The 23,179-nt window shown below is 38.0% G+C and overlaps 1 protein-coding gene across 1 annotated transcript in view; it reads left to right on the forward strand.

The window, feature by feature from the left end:
* Window positions 1–221: 221 nt before the first annotated feature.
* Window positions 222–23,179, forward strand: part of caln2 (calneuron 2) — a 46,580-nt gene continuing 23,622 nt past the window's right edge. The window contains exons 1-4 of the mRNA XM_036589102.1: window positions 222–477; window positions 12,615–12,736; window positions 17,680–17,823; window positions 20,563–20,675. Coding sequence (XP_036444995.1) covers window positions 12,622–12,736; window positions 17,680–17,823; window positions 20,563–20,675 — 372 coding nt within the window. The 5' untranslated portion in view covers window positions 222–477; window positions 12,615–12,621. The remainder of the gene's footprint in view (window positions 478–12,614; window positions 12,737–17,679; window positions 17,824–20,562; window positions 20,676–23,179) is intronic.

Here is a 23,179-nt window from a genome sequence, read left to right on the forward strand (position 1 = left end):
GCTGCTCCCTCAGCGCGTCTGAGGCGCTCAGCATCGCTCCAGCGAAGAAGATGCGTCAACAGTCTTGAAGATTACTGTGAATGCTGGATGGCAGGTGGGAATCGGCTCCGGGTGCGCGAAGGGGAGCAGCTGTGGCGCAAAGTGTCACGGGCGGGGGCTTTCTGAATCCAACAGTTCCTCTTCAGAACTTCGCAATATGGAGACGCGGGCTGATGGAGGAGCGCCCAGTGTGAATGAAGTATCTGCTGCAGCGGCTGTGGGGTCTTCACACAGCAGTGGGACTAAGAGCCGGCAACTGGATCACTGAAATGTTTCGTTGTTTCCATGATTTGCTCTTGAGTGATCAGTAATGATATACAGTGGAACAAAACTATACATGAGGCGAGCAGGGGAAATCTATACATAATCTTCACCAGACACTGGAGACCCCAAACCGGACTGAGCCCTCCTCTGCAACAGGACTCAACCTTCAAAGAGGTAGGAGGTGCTTCCAATGGTCTGGTGGGCTTGAAAAAAAGGAGGATTGGCACCTGTTGTCGTTCTTGGGCGAGGGAGCTATATGGGGAATGTGGAGATGTGCTGCGGGGCGGGGGCGGTGCGCCAACTGTCCCAAATATAGCCCAGGTGGTCTTATACAGAGTGATGGAGACCTGTTTCTTGATGCTTGGTTTGCAAGTCAATAAAGACTGATTTAACGTGACAGCTGCAATGTTAAGCAAGCTACAGAGAGTTTAATCGTTTATTTTTGTGCAGTTCTGTTTGTACTGCACTGTTATTTTGTGTTGTGTGTCGGTGTGGATTTTGTATGTTCATTCTCATGTGCTTTTCTGCGTAAGTAGTCACTGCGATGCGCTGTTTTAGAGCATGTCCAGGCCTGTAGAAAAGACCTCAGGTCATTCCTGTTATTTCCGTCCACTCAGTAAACAAAAAAACAAACAAACAAACAAACAAGCAAATAAATAAATAAACACATTTTCATTCGATCAAATTGATCAGCACATCCAGCCTTTGTTAATATAAAATTCTATAAAATACAACTGCAGTTCATTTCGACAGTCAGACAATCCGCTTGGTCCTTGTTTGTCTGTGGGACCCCTTGAGTGACGTGTGAGAGGTCCGTGATGGACTGTATGTCGCTCTAGTGTTGAGGGGTCTCCCAGCCCGCTCCACTCTCCAAAAGCCCACCCCGCTACAGTCCGCTAAGTGCCTTTGGTAAAGCGCTGGCCTTTACGTTCGCTCTGCTGGGAAGATGGGGCCGGACATGTCAGACACGGAGCTGCCGCTGAGCCCTCTGAACAGCTCGGGTCTTCTCGGAGAGCAGGACGGAGACTCGGGAGACTCGCTTTGGGCGCAGCTGGCCGCTGGGGGCAGATTTTACGGGTAAGCAAAACAGTCGAGCTTCTGGCCATTCCACCACGGAGAGTGGTCCTGCTCTCACTGGAGCCCCGAGCCCGAGTCAAGAACATCAGACACATTCCTCCATTAAGTCGAACTGCAGGTTTTTATCAGCCGTCTTTTAGCTGCTGATCATTCATTTAGGGCTCATTATCATTCGTAGACTGTAGACTCCAGTCCTAGGACAGGCTGAACTTTGTGGTTTCCCCCACTGCAAGGTTAATGGAATCCCATCTTCATGTGCTCGCGGAATGAATGACAATTTCGTGCAATGTGGGCTGTTTTTTAACTGAATTAATTTAATGCACATTTTGAAAAATAGTGGAACTTAAAATAGAGAAAGATGTGATATTGAGATATAAAGTAGGCAGGAATCGTGAATATTAGCTCTGCTGTTGGTCATTCCACATAAAATAGAATATTAATTATGCTTTATTTTAAAACGTTTAAATCACCATTTATAGTTTTTTATTTATTTGTTTTGGGTGATTTAAATCGTTTGCTGTTCCTCTGCTGGTCTTTCAGAGCAATCTCAAGGTGAATATGTGGATTATGTCTGCTTGTGGGCTAAAGGATTACAGATTTTTTATTTACAAGCTGTGTTTGCTGTTCAGCACTGCAGGTGCATTGCTCAAGAGCTCAGCATCACATTCAGAATGGCTCGTTTACTGTCCTGAGTCAAATGAATTTATTAAACAAATACATTGTTACAGGCAATGATGCCTAGTGACACCAAATCAAACCCAAATTCCACCAATTTCTCCAAATGTCTGTATAATCCAGTCTTTGCAATCCAAAGTCATTACAAATGGTTTGATGTGAAATGACACTGATGTGAGATGACACTTTCTGTGATTTCTTCACAATGGTAATGATAGGAACCAGGGCTTACAATGTCAATGCAAATATTTTGCTACTCAAAATAGCCAGTGAACCTGCATGTGTCTTCTGAATCTTTTTATGTAATGTTAATGATGGTACAGCTGGGTTAAATCTGACAAAATACATTTTCTTTGCATAGTGTTCTTCCTTACAACACGTTATATGTATCTCACTGCCATTAATGCATTTTTAAAAATACATTTTAAGCCTAAACTATAAACCATTCTTAACCATTCCATTTAGTAACTTTCTGTGAGGGAGTTTTTAGAGGCATTAAACACTGGTTCCTATCACCACCACTGTGAACAATTCAGACTCAGTGAGTTTCTCTAAAATGGCTAATTTCACATCAAACCACTCTGAATGACTATGTTTACATTGTAATCATTGAAATATGCAGAAATTTTGAAAAATCTGTTCCTTTTTTAAAGGCCCTGGCAGCTGTCTATGACCCAAAAGGAGATATAAAATGGATGATTATATTCAGTTAGTCCTTGTTCTGTGCTACAATATTTGCTTCATGGGTAATTGTTATAACCTTCCAAAAGATTAGGAATAGAAAGTCTAGGGGTGTTAAACTGTACATTGAACTGTATAAACTATTTGCCTAATATTGCACTATGTCTAATTTCCATTCGACATTGTTGTCGGGGGTCATTATCATGATCTCACCCAGGTGGGTCTCAAGCAGCATCATGGCTGCTAGCCAAAATGAGCACAGCTTTGACGGATGTAAGTGAAGAAAAGAATGTCAGTCAGTGTCCCTGTTGTTGTGCACTGTATTGATCCCTATATAATGTAGTAATTTCCCTGCTCAAACACCTTTTTTTTTTGGAACTAGGTTTGGTAGAGCAGTGGAAACACTTATTCTGTATGGTGCTGAAATGATGTACAGCAGATATGAAGAAATGAAGGTTAATAGTCACAATGTTCAAGACTGGACAAGTGAAATAACATCTCGCAATGCACATAATATACCAGGACTTATAGTCTAAATAGAGAGTTCCATGAAAGTCAAAAAATTAAAATGCATTTTATAATCTAATGTATTCACAGAATTTGCAGTAATTTATTTTTTGAAATACTTGACCTCTGCAAGATTGGAAAGGACATCTTTAAGTGATTTATAATTATTGGACAATAAATTACAGTAAAGACAACAAAGATAATAATTTAATTAGATCATGTATAAAACTGATATCTTTCACACTAAATGCGATTTTCAGACGGTGCAATGCAACATTGATTTATTTTCCCTCTATACAATTTTTGCGAAATTTCACTGGCATCATAAACTCTCTAACCAACGGCAACCAACGATAACCAAGACGACAGATGTCCACCAACTTGAACTTTTAGACAAACATCTAAACTATTAGAAATAGCAATAGCATCTCAAACTGGGCTACAGACATCCAGGTTTATATGTGTAAGCATTCAAATTTTCAGCTTCTAATGAAGCCATGAAGCCAGTGGGTATAGTTTTGATGTGTAAAAATCATGTCCAAATATTTCACATTTTTGTGATTTTTATTTGTGTCATGTCCAGAGTGTGATTGACTTTAGAGTTAGACCTTTAGTCCGGGCTGTAAATGTCAAAACTCAGCCAAAACCAAGGAAAAAAAACACCTCTATGATAAAGCTCATTTCTCCTAGAATCTCTATGGGATTTTTTCAGTGTTTTAAGTGCTAAGCTAACAGCAATTCACATGAACAATTTTTGGCTATTCTAGATTAAACACTAACATTTGAAGCCAATTCATGTTTTATTGGATGCTTTTAACAGACTTATTATCATGTATTTTACCTTGGGGCAGTTTTACAGAGACTCTTTCAGTAAAGAGTCCTGGTGGACAGCTGCTGCTCAAAAGCACTGGTCAAGCTTCTACTCATACTCACAGTCAGTGACGTATCTAGGACTTCCAGAAGGTCCAGATATTTTCTCACACAAAGTGCTCCCACCAGTGGCAAATCCTAACATGACTGGTTGATTCCACTGATTAGATGATATTCCTTTTATTGAGTGAACAGGCATATTCCTAGACTCTGGCTTTTAATTGTGTGACAGGTATTCAAATTTGACTCGTTGATTTTGTACTCTTTAAAATAAAGTTTCTTGAATAGTTCTTGGCATAGACATATGGTTCTAGGAAAAGCTTTAATTGATATGGAACCTTTACATTTTGTAGATACTTTTGAACTTTAAAAGCATTCATCACACTCAAACATCTCATTTACAAACACATTGTTTTGAGGAGCCATCCATATTTTAAGCCAGTGATTCTCAAACTATTCTTCAATCTAGTCTCAAAGATCCCACATTTTTGGTCCAGGAGTAGTGGGGGCTAGGTTGGAGCAAAAACAAGGACCATCTGGAGGCCCTGAATACTGGTTTGAGGAACACTGCTTTAGGGAACTAAAAGAGATTCTTCAATGGCATCACTCCAAATAATCCTTATTGGCAGATTTATTTTTAAAAATGTTGAGATGCTGTAGCCAAGACAGTACCCCATGAGAAGCCTGCTTCACCTTACATCTCAGATTATTAAAGTTTTATTAAGAGGTACTTAAGTCCTGGCTTTGATTCTGAAATGATCTCTTGTATTTTACTCAAACATGAATGAGAAGCTGTTCTTAGGTGCACACAGTGTATAAGGGTACATACACATTGCTCTACATTTCTGACAGTGATACACAGCTCGGACTCTTCTGAGGTAGGGGGCAGTTACAGACACACACATTAGGTGAAGTGCTAAGTGCTTTATGGTGTGAGAAGGTCCATGTGTCCCTGGAGTTCCACTGGCATTTCTGACACGTCTACAGCAACATCTATCATAGAGTGCAACAAAAAGTGTACAATCGAGAGCATCTCTCTCTCTCTTTCTCTCTGTCTCTCTCACTCTCTCTCTTTCTTTCTCTCTTTCTCTCTCTCTCTGTCTCTCTCTCTCTCTCTCTCTCTCTCTCTCTCTCGCCATATGTTTAAACAGTACTATGCACATGTCAGAGACTACACTTCATTAATTTCCAGTCAATAGTTATAAGGAAGGGGGGAAAAAAAAATAAGTGTTTAAAAAGTTAACTGGAGTTTAAAAAATGATTAAAAGATACAGAGAAAATGGCACTCTGAACAGCCATGCAAGACCTGGTAGATGAATAAATTGTCACCATCAGATAAAAAAGTAAAGCTATTATTATTATTATTATTATTATTATTATTATTATTATTATAATTAAAGCTGTCATTTCTGAAAGATGAAAAGAAAATCAAGCTCCACTCTTGCTTCAGATCTGTAAAGGCTGCTGATTTTCTCAGCACTGGCCAGACCAGAGTCCAGACCTCAACATCATTGAATGTGTTTGTGGAGGTGCTGATATATGTCTCTGCAAATTGCTTTGAAAAACTGAGAGCAAGTCTCTCAGAATGGAAAATAAAATATGCAGAAAATGAATAATGAATAAGTTGAACTTGTTTTGGCCATTTTGACTGGAAAATTGTAAAAAAAATACGATATAAATCACCTTCAACATCTCTGTATCTGTTCCTCTCTATCCCTTTCTTTCTCTCGCTTTATCCCTGTCCCCCTCTCTCTCTCATCATCTTCATCCTATCTCTCTCACAAGTATACTCTCTCCCTCATTCCACCTCCTTTTATGCTACTCATAAAGTTTTCATTACTTTTTCATCAGTGTCATTTCTCCTCAGCATGTTTTGTAAATGCAGTGTGAGTATGCCCCCCACCACACACACGCCCCCCAGGGATCTTTTGTATGAAAAGTTCATCACCGATCCTTTTTATAACAGCAGTGTTCAGTGCCATCTTTTGACCTGAGTCACTTTGATGCAGTGTAGTTGTCAGCACATGCACTGCAATTAACCTTGTGCAGATGTAGATTTGTTGTAGGGGGTCATTATCATGACGAGCACATGTGTGCCTTTTTGGGGGCTGGTTTAATGAGCTGCCTGGCAGCTGTGGCAGGTAGGTGCAGTATTTGTGACCCAAATGCCACCCACAGCTCTGCTGCTGATCCTGGAGCAGAGCCAAGAGCAGATGTGCTGGACCAAACAGAATCACTGGCTCTGCAACTCACAAACACTCGAGCCTCATCTCCTCATCAGCTCACTGCCCTGTAATACCCATCCTGCCCCTCTAATGCCCCTGTTGACACTCTACAGACATTAACAGGGGTAGGAAGAATGCTGAAGAAGTGTACTAAAGTTCATAAAGAGAGTCCACTTCAGTCAAATGATGACACGAGTAAAAGCACAAGTATTTTTTCATAAAAGCAACATTAATAGAAGTACAAAATTGCCAGGTCAAAAAATACTTTGTAATTGCAATTTCCTAGAATACTGCTTAACTCCTTGGTATCCAGCATCTGGTAACACAGAAACTGAAGTGTCTAAAGCTCCATTCTTCTCCATTCATGCACTCTTTGTTTAAAATAAAGTTGTAAACCTCATAAGTCAGAAATATGACCAGTCACAAAGCAGTACAGATGCTGTTACAAACAAATCATAATTAAATTAAACTCAAGAAACAAATTAACTAAATAATAAATACTAAACTGTAATTGAATAAAAAGTAGATTTCCTTCTTCATGAATGTACTGGAATAGAACTAAAAGTATCATCATTTGAAAATACTCAAAAAGTATAAAGAAGTACATTTGAGTATATGCCACTATCTAAAAGTGCTCCAGTACATGACACTAAGTAAATAGTATTACATGACAGTGAGTAAATAGCATTACATGATACTGAGTAAATGGTATTTCAGTACATGACACTGAGTAAATATTATTGCATGATACTAAGTAGATAGTATTATATAACACTGAGTAAGGTAGGTATTACATGATACTGAGTAAATGGTTTTTAAAAGGTAATTATATAAGTTAACAAGTTTGCTTTAAGTTACCTTGCCTTACAGAAAGAAGGTCAACTGCTGAAGGTTTCATTGGGTCTGCCCAAGCTAACCCCTTAGCTTACTCCAAGTGTTCGCTTACAAGTTTATCTTAGCTAAAATGTTAAGTACTTTAGGCTCAGTAAAAAACTGCTTTTTATCATAAAATTACAAAATGAAAAGCAGAGTGGACAGCACAGTTTTAGCTAAGCTTAGTTAGCAAGTCAGATTGTCTTCAGGTGGGGATTTGTGAAAAGCAGAGATTTTTGTTCACTTTGTAATATTATAATTATGAATTTAAAAAGCAAACTTGAACATTTCATTAGAAATAAACCCAAAGTAAAATTACTATAATACAGTACTACTCAAAAATATAGTCTACCATCACAGGAAAAGAAATGTACTCAATGATTGTAAGAAAGGTAATTGTAATTTAGGTTATCAGAGCAGGTCCACTGAGAGCCACTTCACTCTTAGGAAGATATGTGTTGATATTGATATGTAAGGTTTGTAAAAGGATATGCAAATGAAATGTCACTGGAGATCAGACCAAATAAAGCTTTGGGGTCCAGAAGGTTAATTCTTCATGTATGACGGATTTGAGATCAGATTTTCCCTGTTCCCTCTCATGTTTTGTGGTTGGAAAACGGGCACTGAGAAGTTATCCATGGACTTGATTAATGGACGTATGAGAGTCCTCAAAAGAAGGAAGAGTGTGACAGCACCCATGTGAGACTCTGGGCAGGTCATGGTTTCTAAAGCATGAAAATAGTCATGGATTCAGGCTGCACACTCAGCAGAGCCTGTCTACTCGCTCACTCCAATAAGAGTGCCAGCTCAGGGGAAAGAAGTTGTTTTGAAGAGGAGAAGAAGGAGTGCAGTTACTCTGGCTGCTGTCACTAGGTAGCCGTGGCTTGCCAATCATGTACTGTATCTTGCAACATTTTTGAAGTATTCAGGTTCTGAAATAAATAAATGAAATTGGTTTTAGACCCCAGCAGTACAATTAACAATACTGATGGTAAGGGAGTCTGAGGTGGATGATCGGCGGGTGGAGGGTGTAAAATGCTTCAATGCATCTCAATACACCAATCTCAAGGTGGTGGTTCAACTGCATAGATTTTAGAATGTTATAATTGATTGTAATTGATTGTAGTAGTATTGAATAGGATATTTAGGCCAAGGGCTACTGGGTGAGACAGCTGTCTATCCTAGCTAGCGGGGAAATTGAAAAAAAGGATTGGAATGGGTTTTTACTTTCTATTCCACAACTGTGTAATGTTGAATGTATGTCAAGTCATATACGCCTATTCAGTGTATTTTTTAAAAATAATTGTGGATTGTAACAACGTATTCGAAGCATTGAATAATTTACTAGAAAATAGTAATCCAATCATTATGAAGTCAGAGATTTACTCTCTTAGTTACTTAGTTAAACACTTGTTCTGATATTTAGTTGAGCTCAATATGCAGTGTCTCTTGTTTCCTTCTCTGGATGTGTATTTAACATCATTCACATGGGCCTTCATCAAATGCACCAGTTTTGATTTCCTGTAGTCTTTAAATGAATCTAGATCATTTTAAAGGGATGTTTTCAAAAGCCTTTGAACTTTACCATGTTAAATTATGATCATTGTAGACTAGACCCATGATAGTGTAAGAGTCAGTGCCGACTCTACCTAATAAGTGACATAAGCAGCTACTTAGAGCTAATTGGGAAGATAAGGAGAGAAAACCTAATGATGAAGGTATGCTTTTTATGTGTTTTTGTAAACTTTCTTTGTAAATCCAGGTTTAGATACTGTTGTTATTCCTCGTGCGTGTGCACATGAAAGCATGACATTTATTACAAACAGCCAATCATGTAAAATGTGAGAAGTATTTATATCGGAAAAAAGCAATGCTACTGCCCACTGCCACCAGGGTTAGCTCACACTAAGCTTAACGTTAGCTGGGTAAGCAAGATATACTGCATTGGGAGACAGAGCCCTGGATCGAGAGCACCGAGAAGATTATCTGTAATTTAAACTAACTTATTATAACCCCAAACTAACATCCAATCATCAGCAATACACAATTAGCCAGTCATAAACTGAGGTAATTTCTAATTTTACTGTATTTCAGCTAGCAAGATGGGGGGGGCCACCAAAAATCCTGCTTAGGGCCCCAAAAGGCTAGAGCCAGCCCTGGTGAGAGTAAATATTAAAGGATAACCAGGGAGTGATCAACAAAACCTTTTAACATATCATCGCTGTCCAAAAAACATGTATCTCTATTTTTGTCGATTTTTATTTTTCTAAATCATTTCAACACCCCAGCTGTCCTTTACCTTGTGTGAAAATTTCATGATGAATGGACCAATAGAAATGCTCTAAAATCACTTAGAATTAAACCCCTTTTATATTAACTTACATTAAAAGGTAAGAGTGTTTTTGCCTTCTCCTGTAAAGTTACTATTTTGGAGATACTTGTTTTTCTTTGGACAGCGACGATATGTTTGCATATCATGGAAAACCTAATTTTCCTCACTTTTTAAAAATAAGATAGTTTTGTGGAATTCAATTATAAAAACTTTAAATTGTACCGTTCACTTCCCAGTGCACATGGTCCATATGTGTAAATAGCCCTTTTTGAATGAATTGCTTTTGTGATGTCACAAAAACCAGCACACTGAAATTATGAGGAGTGTTTCAGCTTGGACTGCTTTTTTAATGAAGGACATTACAGGACAGGCAATTAGAATGAAGCTCATTTACATACATAAGTCTTAAAGGCACAGTAATAAAAACAGCCTGTTTAATTTTGAGATGTTAAAAATGTCAAAAAAAAATGGTCATGTAAAAATGAATGACATTTTTGGTTCATAAAACTATCTAAACATCATAAGTGGACTATGTAGGATTGTGCTGTTTAGATACAGATACACAAGTCACCAGAACGGAGCTCTGTATCAATCAAACGTTAAACTAACATTAGGTGCCGGCAGGGCTGTTAATATCAATGGTAATTACATTTGCACAGTGTGTCCTTGGTGAGCATCGCCAGAAATGAGCTGCTTCTCTGTCAGCATCTCTTAATGGTTCTTTGATGTATACAGAAACTCCACAGAGGCCTCTGCCTTTCAAAGCAGTTGTATTCAGTAATTCTCTGTCACATCCTAGTTTTAGATTGAATGTGGGTTGCTGGGTGGATTGGCAGAAGCTGATTCACATTCTTTTCTTTCAGACATGCAAGGACTGTGAAGGAACTTATCTGGAATAGACAGCAGTTCGTAGCCTTGTGTGTATAAGATGCATAGGACACGGCTATGCTTTTAGGAGAAGTCAAAAGAACTGTCACATCTTTACATCTGACTAGATCACAGAAAGCACTATAGCACAGGTAATAATCTCTTTTACTACTACATCACACTTGAATACCAAAATGCCAACACATTGTGTGAAAGCATTAATATAAATAAGGGAAAGCTGTCTCTTCTCAAGGAAGACAGACAGTACAAAGAAAGACTCACATTTATCTCTTTCTCACAGCTAGAGAGATCTTTTAAGCCCTCTGTCTGGACTATCGACATTTGAGACAAGAGTTTAGAGCCACTCAATGAAACACTCGTCCGCTGTGGCCGAATAAATCAGAGTGACAGGGCTATTGTTGTTTATTTATTTCTCTTTTTTCTTGGCCATTATGCCAGCTACTGTGAGATGTGTTTTTGGAGTGTGTGTGTGTGTGTGTGTGTGTGTGTGTGAACATGCTCTTTTGTTGCACATGCTTTTAATGCTAACTTGGCAGTCTCTTAATCGTCTGTGAGGCATCTTCACAGTAGCTGGGCGGATGGCTTTGTTAAGCAGTGTTGTGAATTTATGTTGTGCTGTAAAGTGTGTAGGAGGGAGACGCTCGGCTCGAGTCTCTGGAGAGTTAGGCGTGGATAAATTCTGGCTTAAATACACACACACATCCTCTGTACAAAAATGAATAAGCAAACACGGACACAAACATCAATATAAACATGGAAGCAAACCACTTAGCACACTGAGGAATGTGTTGAGTAAAAATATGTTGATTAGTCATGAGTGCAAAAGTCAGAGACCACTGCTCATTAAAGCTACAAGTTATTAATTTCTCAGCATCAGGAAAATGAGCAGAACACGCATAGTTCACAGAAAATTTCACAGAAACCTCAACAAGGTCATACTGTTCCAGTATTTATTGTTTTCACCCTTTGCCTTTATTAGAGCTTCCATTCTTTTCAGGTGATTGCTGTCACCTGAGCGATATTTTTCCACACTTCCAGTTCAGTCTTAGAAGTTGGTTGCATTTTCTGCTTCTCACAATGCGAGTAATCCCCAACATATTCAGTGATGGTCAGTCTTTTCTTCTGAGAACACCAGCAGCTTCTTAGTTTGATTATTTTTTGTCTATTTCTTTTTCTCAGTCTTGAGTTGTCTTCTCACACTAAAGGTATGGACAGAAATACCTGTGGTTTCTGTGTTTTTTCAGATCTGAAGCAAGAGTGAAGCTTGATTCTCACCTATTTGCCAAATATGGTTTATCTGATGGTGACAGTTTTTGGTGGTCTACCAGGTCTTCTTGTTAACAGTCCCATTTTCTCTATGTTTTAAAAAATTTTTATACTCCAGTTTTTTTCCTTGTTTTTCTTTTTTCACTTACACTCTTTTAACTTTCCCCTTCTTTATGCAAGTGGATTATCTTATATCTAATCTCCTCAGAAATGTCTCCTGAAAAATAATTAACTTTCAGTTAATGGTTGTTTAGACTTAAAATGAAATAAATGAAGTCTGGCCTCTTACATTTGCACTGCACTGTACCTAATATACTGATTATTTTCATTAAGCTCACTGATCACTAAAAAGCATTTTTGTTTTTTTAGTGCACTCACACATTTCATAACAAATTCTTGTTCACACATCACTCATATATCATCACTGTCATATCACCTCGTATCTCACTCAAAAACATAACATTTAATGTAAGTTAATGTAACAGAATTTTTATCATTTTAATTAGTTACATTAGTACATTGATCATGAAATATTTATGTAACGTAAAGGGCAATGAGCATCTTCAAATGGTGTACATAAATAAATAACCGAAAAAAATTACAGTCTTATTGAGCAGCCATTAAAATTCCTCCTACAGTGCACTATCACAATATACTGTAGCTTAGTGCTTCACTGTATTAGTGGAGTGAAGTGTTTCTGTGTGGAACTTGTTTTTCAATCGACTTGCTTTCTTCCAGAGGCACTCAGGAGTTCAGCACTCGGTTTGGAAGCTTCAGATGAGCCACTTTGGCTCTGACTCAGTGTGTGCTTTTGTTCTTTGGCACTGAAAGTGTGTGTACGTCTGTCTGTGTGTCTGTGCAGGGTCTGCGCAGGTGTTTGCAGTCAATTTATTGAAGTTGTTTGCTTGTTTTTTTAGGGAGAAGATGCCTTTTCACCATGTGAGAGCAGGGTTGCTGTACACAGACAACTACCTGACCCACTCTCTCTCTGAAATCAGCGAGGAGCAGCTAGCCAGCATCTCCACTGAAGAGCTTGGTGGTGAGTGATGTTTGTGAGTGTGTTGATTACTACACCTACCATATAAGTGCACTTTGTAAGTGTACAATTACCAGTGTTGGGGTAGTAACTCAGAAAAATGTAACCTCTTTACTCATTCCTTTACTTATGTGTTACACTTTAAAACCCACACAAATCTTTACCGGCTAGAAAGTACAAGGAAAATCTAGTAGTTTTTTTTTAGTATTTTATCTAGAAACAGCCAATCACATTAAACATCATTTAAAAGCCTTGCCCTTCCAGTTATGCTTGATTAAAATTATAAACAGCTGATGCTAATGCAATTTGAAAGAATCTAGTCAGTAGAAGCAGTTCCAAATCAGCAGCCTTGAAAAAAAAACAATCGTGAGTAAAATATAAAGCTGAATGAAACTCAAAGTTGGCCTGGTTTGGTGAGGTTAGGTGTCTCTCTTTCAGCTTATTACAGCTCGTTGTCCATCAGTTTCATATTAGCAACATTAGAGTTTACATATATTCTACCGGGGTGGATTAACACACAGGCTAATCTACACTTCAGCCTGTGGCCCCACACAGGGATTGAGGCCCACTGAATGGCCAGATATATATATATATATATTTGTAACAAAAAACTTGAGCCCTCATTGGCTCATTATAATGACTTAATGAGTTCAGGATTGGTTAGTTTGGAAAGATTTGTAGTGTGTAGAAAATGTCTATTAAATGTATATTGGCTAAACGCTAAGAGGGTTAGCTGCAGCTCACTGTAGGCTTGACGCAAACTACACTATTTGCGCTCATGGAAAGCCAGGTGGCGCCACTGAATCCAACAAAGAAAATGAGGCAGAGGCAGAGACACCAGAAGCTGCCACGGCCTCCACAATTCCAACTGCTGCAGCAGAGCTCACATTAACAAACGCTGCAGAATAGGGGACGCAAGAGACACTGACAGCAACAGCAGCTCCTGCTTCTTACAGCTTGGGCCCAGAATGCTGGACTAAAATTGATTAATAGATGTGGTCATACTGGGCCAGGAATCGTGTCAGATCATCAACATAAACACCAGAATATGTACTCGTGTACGGAAACTGCCAAATGGCGAGCAATTCAGGTCAACAGTGGATCAGAGCAGGCTGAATCACTTGTGGCCTGGATGTCAAAAGAGTAACATTCTTTCATCAGCTTAAAAAAAAGACTTCTCTACAATGGATACAAGAAAGAAAACATTCTGAAGGTCGGAGGTTTGTTTCTTCTCATGTATTTTAAGTTTTTTGTGTATCTGTAGTACCTGGCTGCAGCAAGTGTAGCCTAGGGGCCCCGGTCACCTTAAATATATATATATATATGTATGTATATATATATATTTATACACACACAGTGCTGTGCTATATTGTGTCCATATTGTGTATTTGTCACACTTACAGGTTTCAGATGATTAAACTACTTTTAATTTTAGACAAAGACAACACAAAATGCTGTTTTCAAATGATGATTTCACTTATCGAAAGAAAAATGCTCTGTGTGAAAAAGTAATTGCCCCCTTAGCTTCCTAATCAACCAGTTACTCAAAATCAATTGACAATTGGATTCAATTTCACTGGCCACACTAAGATATGATTAAGGCACACGATTCCACAATAAGAAAGACACTGGTCAAAAATGGCATCCATAGGAGAGTTACAAAGGGCAAACCACTGCTGACCAAAAAGAACACAGCTCACATTTGCCAAAAAACATCTAGATGACCCCCAAGACTTTTGGGGTAATATTTTGTGAACTGATGAGTCAATGGTGTAACTTTTTGGAAGACATGGGTCCTGTTACATCCGATGTAAAGCTAACACTGCATTCCACCATAAGAACATCATACCAACAGTCAAAACATGGTGGTGGTACTGTGATGGTCTGAGACTGCTTTGCTTCTGCAGGACCTGGACGACTTGTCATAACTGATGGAACCATTAATTCTGCTCTCTACCAGAAATCGGGAAGGATAATGTCTGCCTGTCAGTTTGTGACCTAAAGCTCAAGCACAGTTGGGTTATGCAGCAGGACAACGATCCCCAAGCACACAAGCAAGTCCACCTCTGAATGGCTCAAAAGAAACAAAATTAAGGTTTTGGAGTGGCCGAGTTAAAGTCCTGACTTGAATCTTATTGAGATGCTGTGGCAGGACCTTAAATGGGCAGTTCATGCTTGAAAACCCTCCAGTGTAGCCAGATTAAAACAATTCTGCAAAAAAGATTGGGCCAAAATTCCTCCACAGTGATGTAAAAGACTCAACACAAGTTATCGCAAACGTTTGATTGCAGTTGTTACTGCCAAGGGTGATACAACCAGTTATGCTTAGGGGTAATTAATTTTTCACATGGGTCAAAAAGATTTTGAATCTTCAATAAATGGAAATATCATTTGAAAGCTGCATTTGCTGTGTTTACTCATGTTGTCTTATATTAAAATTAGATGATCTGAAACATGTAAATATGACAAATTAGCAAAATTAGAAAAAGATTTGGTGAGGGGCTTTTTCACAGCACTATATATATATGTGTGTGTGTATATATATATATATATATATATATATATATATATATACATCACATTAACCTTCTTTGTGTGGCCTCTGCTTTTCTCCAGTTTTCTCATACCATAAATCTCATTTTATCTGATCTGTATCCCCAGCCATTTAACACAGTGATGCCTAAGGGCATACAAAGAGAAGACAGATGTCCTAAATTAGCGAACTGGCACTGGTGGAAAGACTACACTATAATGCTTGACGTGAAGATGTATTTGAATGACCAAAAGCCTGTCCTCAGGAGACAGAGATAAAGCAAGCTGCACTGCATATGTAAATGCTTATGTGAAAGAGCTTCATCATATTATGAAAAGAAAGGAGTTGGTTTACATGCTTCTACAGAGAGGGTGTTGTGTTATTCCTTCCATGAACAGATCGGACATGGAATGTGAATTTGTGTGATGGTTGACTAACTCAGTTTAATTGAGCTATCCATGTTTCGCCTACAAATGTGTTCTATAGTGACCGTTGTGAGGTCGGACAAACTTTAAAGATTACTACCAGAGATCCTATTCAAGCTAATGAATTTAGGATTGATCTTAGATTAGCATAAAATCCAATTTCCAGTTTAAGTGCTTCACTAAGAAGCTACACTATGTTGTTGTAACTAATCAAAACTGGTAGATTGGAATCAAAAAAATGAATTTTCCACCATGCTAACGTTAGACAGCTTACATCCCAAAAAACTACACTCATTCTATCCTAACGGCACTGGTGTAAAATCAGGGGAGATGGGCGGACATGTCCCTTCCACTTTGTGAAACTACAAGAGATAATTTTAGTTTATTTTAGTTTATTACTAATAAAATATTTTAAGAAAGACTTTTCCATAAAATCATCCACATTAGTGATAATGTGCTGTCTTTGCAATCTAAAACAGGGTGGCTGAGTGTTGAAGTGGGTCTGTGGGCTGCACACACACTGAGTTTTGGCTAAAAACTTCTCTAGCAGTGTGCAGCAGTGCTTAGCCATAAAGCTAGCCTAACAGCTAACTTCCGTACCTTTTATTTGTATTAACATTATTGTCTGCATATGCTACAAAGTGTCTACATATGGAGCATTAACTTCTCAGCAAAACTTAATTCATACAATAATGGAAAAATGTATTTCTCTTAGTTACTAAAATTCAATTAATAGACATATAGCTTTCTTCAGAATGATGTGGATAATTGTGAAAGGGCTGCCGGACATATGCAATTAATCCCATACATTTTAAACAAGTAATTTAACCCAAAATAGTTTGTACTTGTTGACACAAGGCAATGTTTTTGACATATAAAATACTGAACACCAAACTCTAATTGTAGGTGCATCTTGTTCACTTTATGTTTAGATGCTGTCTACAAAAAAGTGAAGCAAGATCAAGTAAGGTTAAATGTGATTTTTGACAGCGTTCTATAAAAACTTGGCTACCTCCGAACAGTTGCTACAAAGTATGCTGTGGGCAAAGCATGGATAAGAAATGCAGGTGTTTAAAAAAAGTAGATGATGCACAGGAAGATAAAAAGCTAGATCAGCTAATTATTAAGGAATATCATATTAGTTATAATAAATGGAGACCTTGGTTGAGTCACTTAGTTCATTATCAACCCTGGATGTGTAAAAAAGCGGTTAACTCAATTCAGATGAATAACAGTTCATTATGGTCTGGGCAGAGAGGCTTATGGGAAGTTAAAGGAGCTGTGGAGAGTGATGAGTTCACCTCACGGCCACCACTAATGGCGGCTGCATCTGAGGCGAGGTGAGTGGCCCGTGGGCTTTGTTAAGAGCAGGAAGTGCTCTCATAATCGCATCTCAGAGCACACAGTGCCAATGCCATTCCACTTGCACAATCACCCCGCAGGGTTTCTTTAAGAGGCCCTAAAAAAAGAGTAATGCTCGCTGGAAATGAGAAGGAGAAATGGGAGCTGAGCAGAGAGATTGGTGTTGTTGTTGTCGTTAGTGTGCGTGTGGCCTTGTAGGTGGTACTTAGAGTCTGCTAGACTTAGAGAGTCTGCTGAAAAATGAGCCCCAACACGACCCAAACATCTCTTAAAATTAACAGCCACATGCCTGAGTCAGAGTACAGATGGCAAACATTTGCTTTAAGTGTATTAAGGTCATGATTTGGCAGAGAATCAAATTTTCACATCTTTAACCTTAACCTAAATGCAGTCGATCAGCCAAGAAATGTTTGGTGGTAAATGTTTGCTTCTTTTTCTTTGCACTGCAGCTACAGCTATCTATAATGAACAAAAGTATCTATGTAACATACCTTTGTCTATCTATGTATTATGTATGTATGTATCTATCTATCTATCTATCTATCTATCTATCTACACCATTCAAACCACACTTGTAGGACCCCGTTGTTCAAGTACAAATATTCTTCCTCTTACTTCCTGTGCAGAGATCCGTGAGGCATTCCGGGTGCTGGACAGAGATGGGAACGGTTTCATTTCCAAGCAGGAGTTGGGCATGGCCATGCGCTCGCTGGGCTACATGCCCAGTGAGGTGGAGCTGGCCATCATTATGCAGAGGCTGGACATGGACGGTGAATTTTCCTCTTTTTCTATCTAATCCCCTTTCAGACTCTCTTTTTCTCTTAGGCTTATATTTCTCTGAAAACTGTCTCTCTTCTCTCTATCCCATCTCCCACACAGTGTCCTTTAACAGCATACATCCTGTGACTGCCCCACTATACCTTTACTATTTCAAGTAGTACTTCCTTCTAAGCTGTACATGCTCATATCATAATTATAGAAACAAACAAATAAATACATTTTAATTTATGTATGACTGTTTATTTCCAAAATCTAAAAGTGTTTCAAACAGGAAAATCACTAAAACACCGGGAAGATAAAACAACCAAGTCTAAATGAAACAGCTATGGACTACATTCATAAAATCAGTATCTCAAGTGAAAGTCTCCAGACTTCTGAGCTACAAATATAGTCCCAGATTTGACCACTCTGGGTGGCTTTTACATATTTTTTTAAAAATCTGACTGCCTGATCTATAATTAGAGATATGGTCTAGTCGCCAGATAGTGTCTGACCATTCTGCTGAATGTGCTCTAAAGCCATTATAGAGCCATTATGGAACTATTGAAACATAGTTTAACCCCTTAAAATCCCAAGCTTGTTACATACTAAGGCTTATTATGTAGTAATTTCATGGACTACAGTGCAAACTGGCTGAGTTATTCCAAAGTTATAGAAGTGTCTACCAACACTTTGGACCTGCCAGTGGGTCCCCTCCATGTAAGGGGTTAATATTACTTTAATCCATAGAAGACTCTTATTGATATTATAGTTTGTTTGCTTTATTATTTAAATGTAATTACATATTAATTACATGAGGAATTACATTCATATATGATTTACATTCTGTATCAACACCTATGAGAGAGCAAGTCTGCAGGATATGCTGAGTATTACAAACATGCCAATGTAACCAAAATTAGCAGATGCCATAGACGAGCAATTTTGGTTACCTAAACAACCTTTCAATGGATGGTTCTAGAACAGGTCTGTGCAAAGACATTTTGCAGGGCAGTGGAACTCAAGCCAACCTATGAGCTCTATTCACGGGGTGAGGCTAAGCCTCATCTCACTGAAACAGACCATGAAGAATGGCAGATGCAGTATACAATACATTTAATATACACACTCGCTAAGAGGGCGCTTGTACAGGGTTAGGGGCTCAGCCAACCCCGGGGTCTATCTGTGCATGTGCCTGTCCGAGAACCAGTTTTATAAATGAGATGCATGAGTGTTAAGGACTTCACATATGTTCTACACCAGTTAGAGTTTTTTTCTAGGACAGTATGTCCAGGAGTCTGACCCTTAAGGAAGCTTTATTTTAAGAGTGTATGAAGAGTTTTAGGAGTTACATCTCTTGCTTAGTTGTAAAATATAGTGAACGATTTATCCTTAATGGTCCTAATGTACTGGAACGTATACATTTTCCAGAGAACATTAATTTTACTGGCGATCTGGCAATTAGATATTTCTCTTGTAAGATATAATATAAATGTATGTCTGTTGTCTCTCGAGTGTTCCTAGGTGCTGCCTGTACAGTCCTGGTGTGGAATAGTGCTGCAGTAATAAGTATTCAATGGAGGCAAGGAGAAGATTGGAGAGTACATTGAGGTTTTGGGCAGTGAGGACCTTCTAGTGCAATAATTGTTCTTTCTACCTGATGGTTTTAGGTTCAGCTGTCAATATTAGGTTGGAGTTTCTTTAGGTCTGTTGTTCCACAAGGCAGGTTCATCCTGGAGCAATGAGTCTTCCTCCAAAACTACAAGACAGTGAGGACAAGCAGTTGGCCAGACATGAACGACCAGGTTTTACCCCCTTACAGGGCCTATACAACTTACATAACTCCTTAACTTATTTATTAATTTTATAGTAGTTTCGGAGTAATTCATAGTGCATAATAAGCCTAGTTGTTTAAGGGGTAAGTGAAGGGATAACTGAAATCATGTGATAAGCCATTCTACAAGATTGGTTCCCAAATGAATGCATTTTTTTTCCACATCAAGAAATCACAGTTTTTCTGGTTGTTATCAAGTTTAGACCTTCCATCCATTCTACTAATAATTCAATTTTTTTTTTAAATATTGCAAAATATTCTGCCCATTTCTCTGTCTATTTTGGTGCAATGGGGTGGACATGTTTAATGGCCCCTGTTGTGGATAGAAAAAACAATAAAATACTGCTGCTGAAAAAAAGGAAAAATTACCAGCTTTTAAACTTGGTTCCTCTGAAGACTTAAATTATGTCACATCACTGAAAGTGACAGTAAGGCTGGGCAATATGTCAATACAACTTTTATATAGTAATATTTGAGATGCAACTTAACCGATACCTGTTTATGCGGACATACACATGCCTGTATTCCTATTAAATAGAAAGCATACCTTTTTCATATTTTCTCATATCATGTTAATTTGAATAAATATGTTTAGCTTGAAAACACTTATTAGCACATTTTTGTCTCTTACATACACCGTTGAATGTTGTGGCATTTCTTTCATGGAATGACTGCAATCTGTGTGATGAAGTCTAAAATAACCAGCTGAATTAAGGAGAAAACCATTGTAGTGTCAGAATTGTGTTGAAATATTAAAGCCTCATTCAAGCTGTGTCTGGGTTATACAACACTCAATTGAAAGCATGAGTAAACGTTTGAGATGTTTTTTGACTATAGTCTGCCATAGACCACATCATCACTACAAAACACTTCAACACTATTTACTAGCATTAAAAACATTCTCTCTTCACTGCAGGTGACGGACAGGTGGACTTTGATGAGTTCATGACGATACTGGGACCTAAGCTCATCTCAAATGAGACCAGAGAAGGCTTTCTGGGCAGCACTATAGACAACATCTTCTGGCAGGTACAGAAAATGACCCCTCTGCTTTTTTCCTTCATCAATCTCAGTCCTACCTTTAGCCTACCTTTTTGTTTTGCCTCTTCTCTTCTCTTCTCTTCTCTTCTCTTCTCTTCTCTTCTCTTCTCTTCTCCACTATTTATTCCTCATTTAACCCTCCTTTCCTTTCCTTTTTTCTTTCTCCTTGTATCCTGCTCCGTTTTATCCTCTTCTGCTTCTCTCTTTGCTTCTTTACTGAAGCATGCCTTTACATTCTGGGCATGTGGTGGAGATCACTCCTCCCTAAAAGCCTGTTTTCTCTGGATTATGGCACACCCTCTGGCCCCCCTACCTGCTTCTGCCGTCCCATGACGGCCAGCCAAACTGATTCTTCTCCCGAGTCCAGGCTTCAAAGTGAGGAAGGCCTTGACAGAGTGCAGCATTATAGAGTAAAGAGAAGCTCATCTAGATATTAATTCTCTGTTTCATAGCCAAGCATTCTGTAGAGTGAGTTTAACTGGTTTGAGAAAAGCAAATTCATTGACTGTGTGTTGTTACTTGAAAGGAAAGCACAACTAATTTTGACTGGGTTTCAGTGGTAGCTTCAAAATCTGGACTTGGGTTTTGGGATAGCTGTGCTTAGTGATTTTGAGTAAAAGATGAGTAAAATGAATGCCTTTAATCAATAGTTTGGCAGAAATTAATTATACACACATGCACATTACTATTTCTCTCTAACCATTGTTTGTGATAATTAAGGCAACAGTTTGGGGAAAAAATCAAATTGACAGTTTTCCACTCACCCCAAATGTACGATACCACTCAAAAGTTTGGAAAAACTGTTAATAATTTTAGTGACTTTATATACATTATGAAAACATCGTTATCAGTGATATATGGATACTATTTTTTCAGACCAAGCACAAGTACGAGTACATGTTTTCAAGTACTTGTCAGTACTGTTCCCTATGCTATACTGAGTAATGTACTTAGAATTAAGTAGTTGTCAGTGTAAATGAGTGCAATGTACCTTTGCAGTCAAATCAGTAAAAACTAGTTGATTTTAAATGCAGGGCATTAGCCAGCCATACTATATTTGTTATCTTGGATCGAGTAATTTTGCAGTGGAAAAGAGTGGGTTTTGTGCCACATCAGAAAAGCACTTCTATGGAGCTGTAAGTAAATTACATTTCATAGTTTTCAAAAGTCACTTAAAGTTTATGCATCACAGTTCTATTCAGTCAAGCAGAGTAAAGTCAGTATAGACGGACTTTTACTCTGCTTGAGTTTTTTCTCTTCGTTTAGTTAGCCTGCATGTGACCACCTGTATTGGTGAAGTGGTTGTGATTGTGTTTTTTGTGCATTTCAAAATAAGCTAAAATCACATAGTGTGTGTCTAGCAGGAATTTGCTAAGGCGGTATCAGAAGTTGGTATCAATGCATTTTTATGAGGACAAGTACAAGTAAATGAGCATGGTTTTATGACAATACCAGCATCCCTAGTAATAACATTAAGCTGTGAAAGTATAAATAATATACTCTAATTAACAATTTCCTATATTTAAGACCAAGTTATCTGTCTTTTAATTTGGTCAGCATGTTTGAACTACAAGTATTCTGGATATTAATTTTACTTCATTCTTCATGAAACAGCTTTTTAGAATCATCTACATCTCTGTTCATTATTGTGGATGAGGGCTGGCCCAAACAACATTTTACTTGTTAGCTGCATCAGCCTTGTTGTTTTATATTGTGATATACTGAAAATGTGTTGTTAGGCTATAGAGTTTAGGATATACAGTACTTTGCAAAATTTTTAGACTTCATAGACCTTCATTTATTTAATTTTGAGTCAAAAGTTTAAATACTTTAAAGTTATTCATTTTTCATTAAAAAACAGTAGTTTCCAAAACTAAAATTTTAAAAATTATCAAAAGATGTAGAGAAAATGGGACTTTTAACAACCATGCAAGACCACCAAGAGTATCACCACCAGATAAACAGCACTTAAAGCTTTCATCTTTGAGAGATAGTAGAAAATCAAGCTACACTCAAGCTATACTCCAGACCTCAGTGCAACCAACTTTTAAGACTGAACTTTCAATGTGCAGAAAAATGTCTCTGCAGATGTCTTATAAAACTGAAAGCAGGTCTCCTGCAAAGAATGAAAGCTGTAATAAAGGCAAAGAGTGGACACACTCAATACTGAAACTTGAGGTTTTTAATTTTTTTTTATTCATTTTTATTTGCCGAAAATGAAAAGCTTGTAATTAATAATTGTTTTAAGTGAAAAATAAATAAATTTAGCTGGAAATTAAATAAAAAAATAAATAACTGATGGGTGGTCTCTGAATTTTGCACAGTGCTGTATTAACACCTATCTAATACATTTTCTTATGGGAATTCAGCATCAATTATGGTTGATTTAAAGCTACTATTGACTGTGTGTGGTGTGTGTAAGTGTGACTGTGTGTGTGTGGCATGTGCACACGTGTATGTGTGTATGAGCACTGTTTGTGTGGTGTGTGTAA

This window comes from Colossoma macropomum, unplaced genomic scaffold, assembly GCF_904425465.1.
Source record: "Colossoma macropomum unplaced genomic scaffold, Colossoma_macropomum, whole genome shotgun sequence".
Lineage (NCBI taxonomy): Eukaryota > Metazoa > Chordata > Actinopteri > Characiformes > Serrasalmidae > Colossoma > Colossoma macropomum.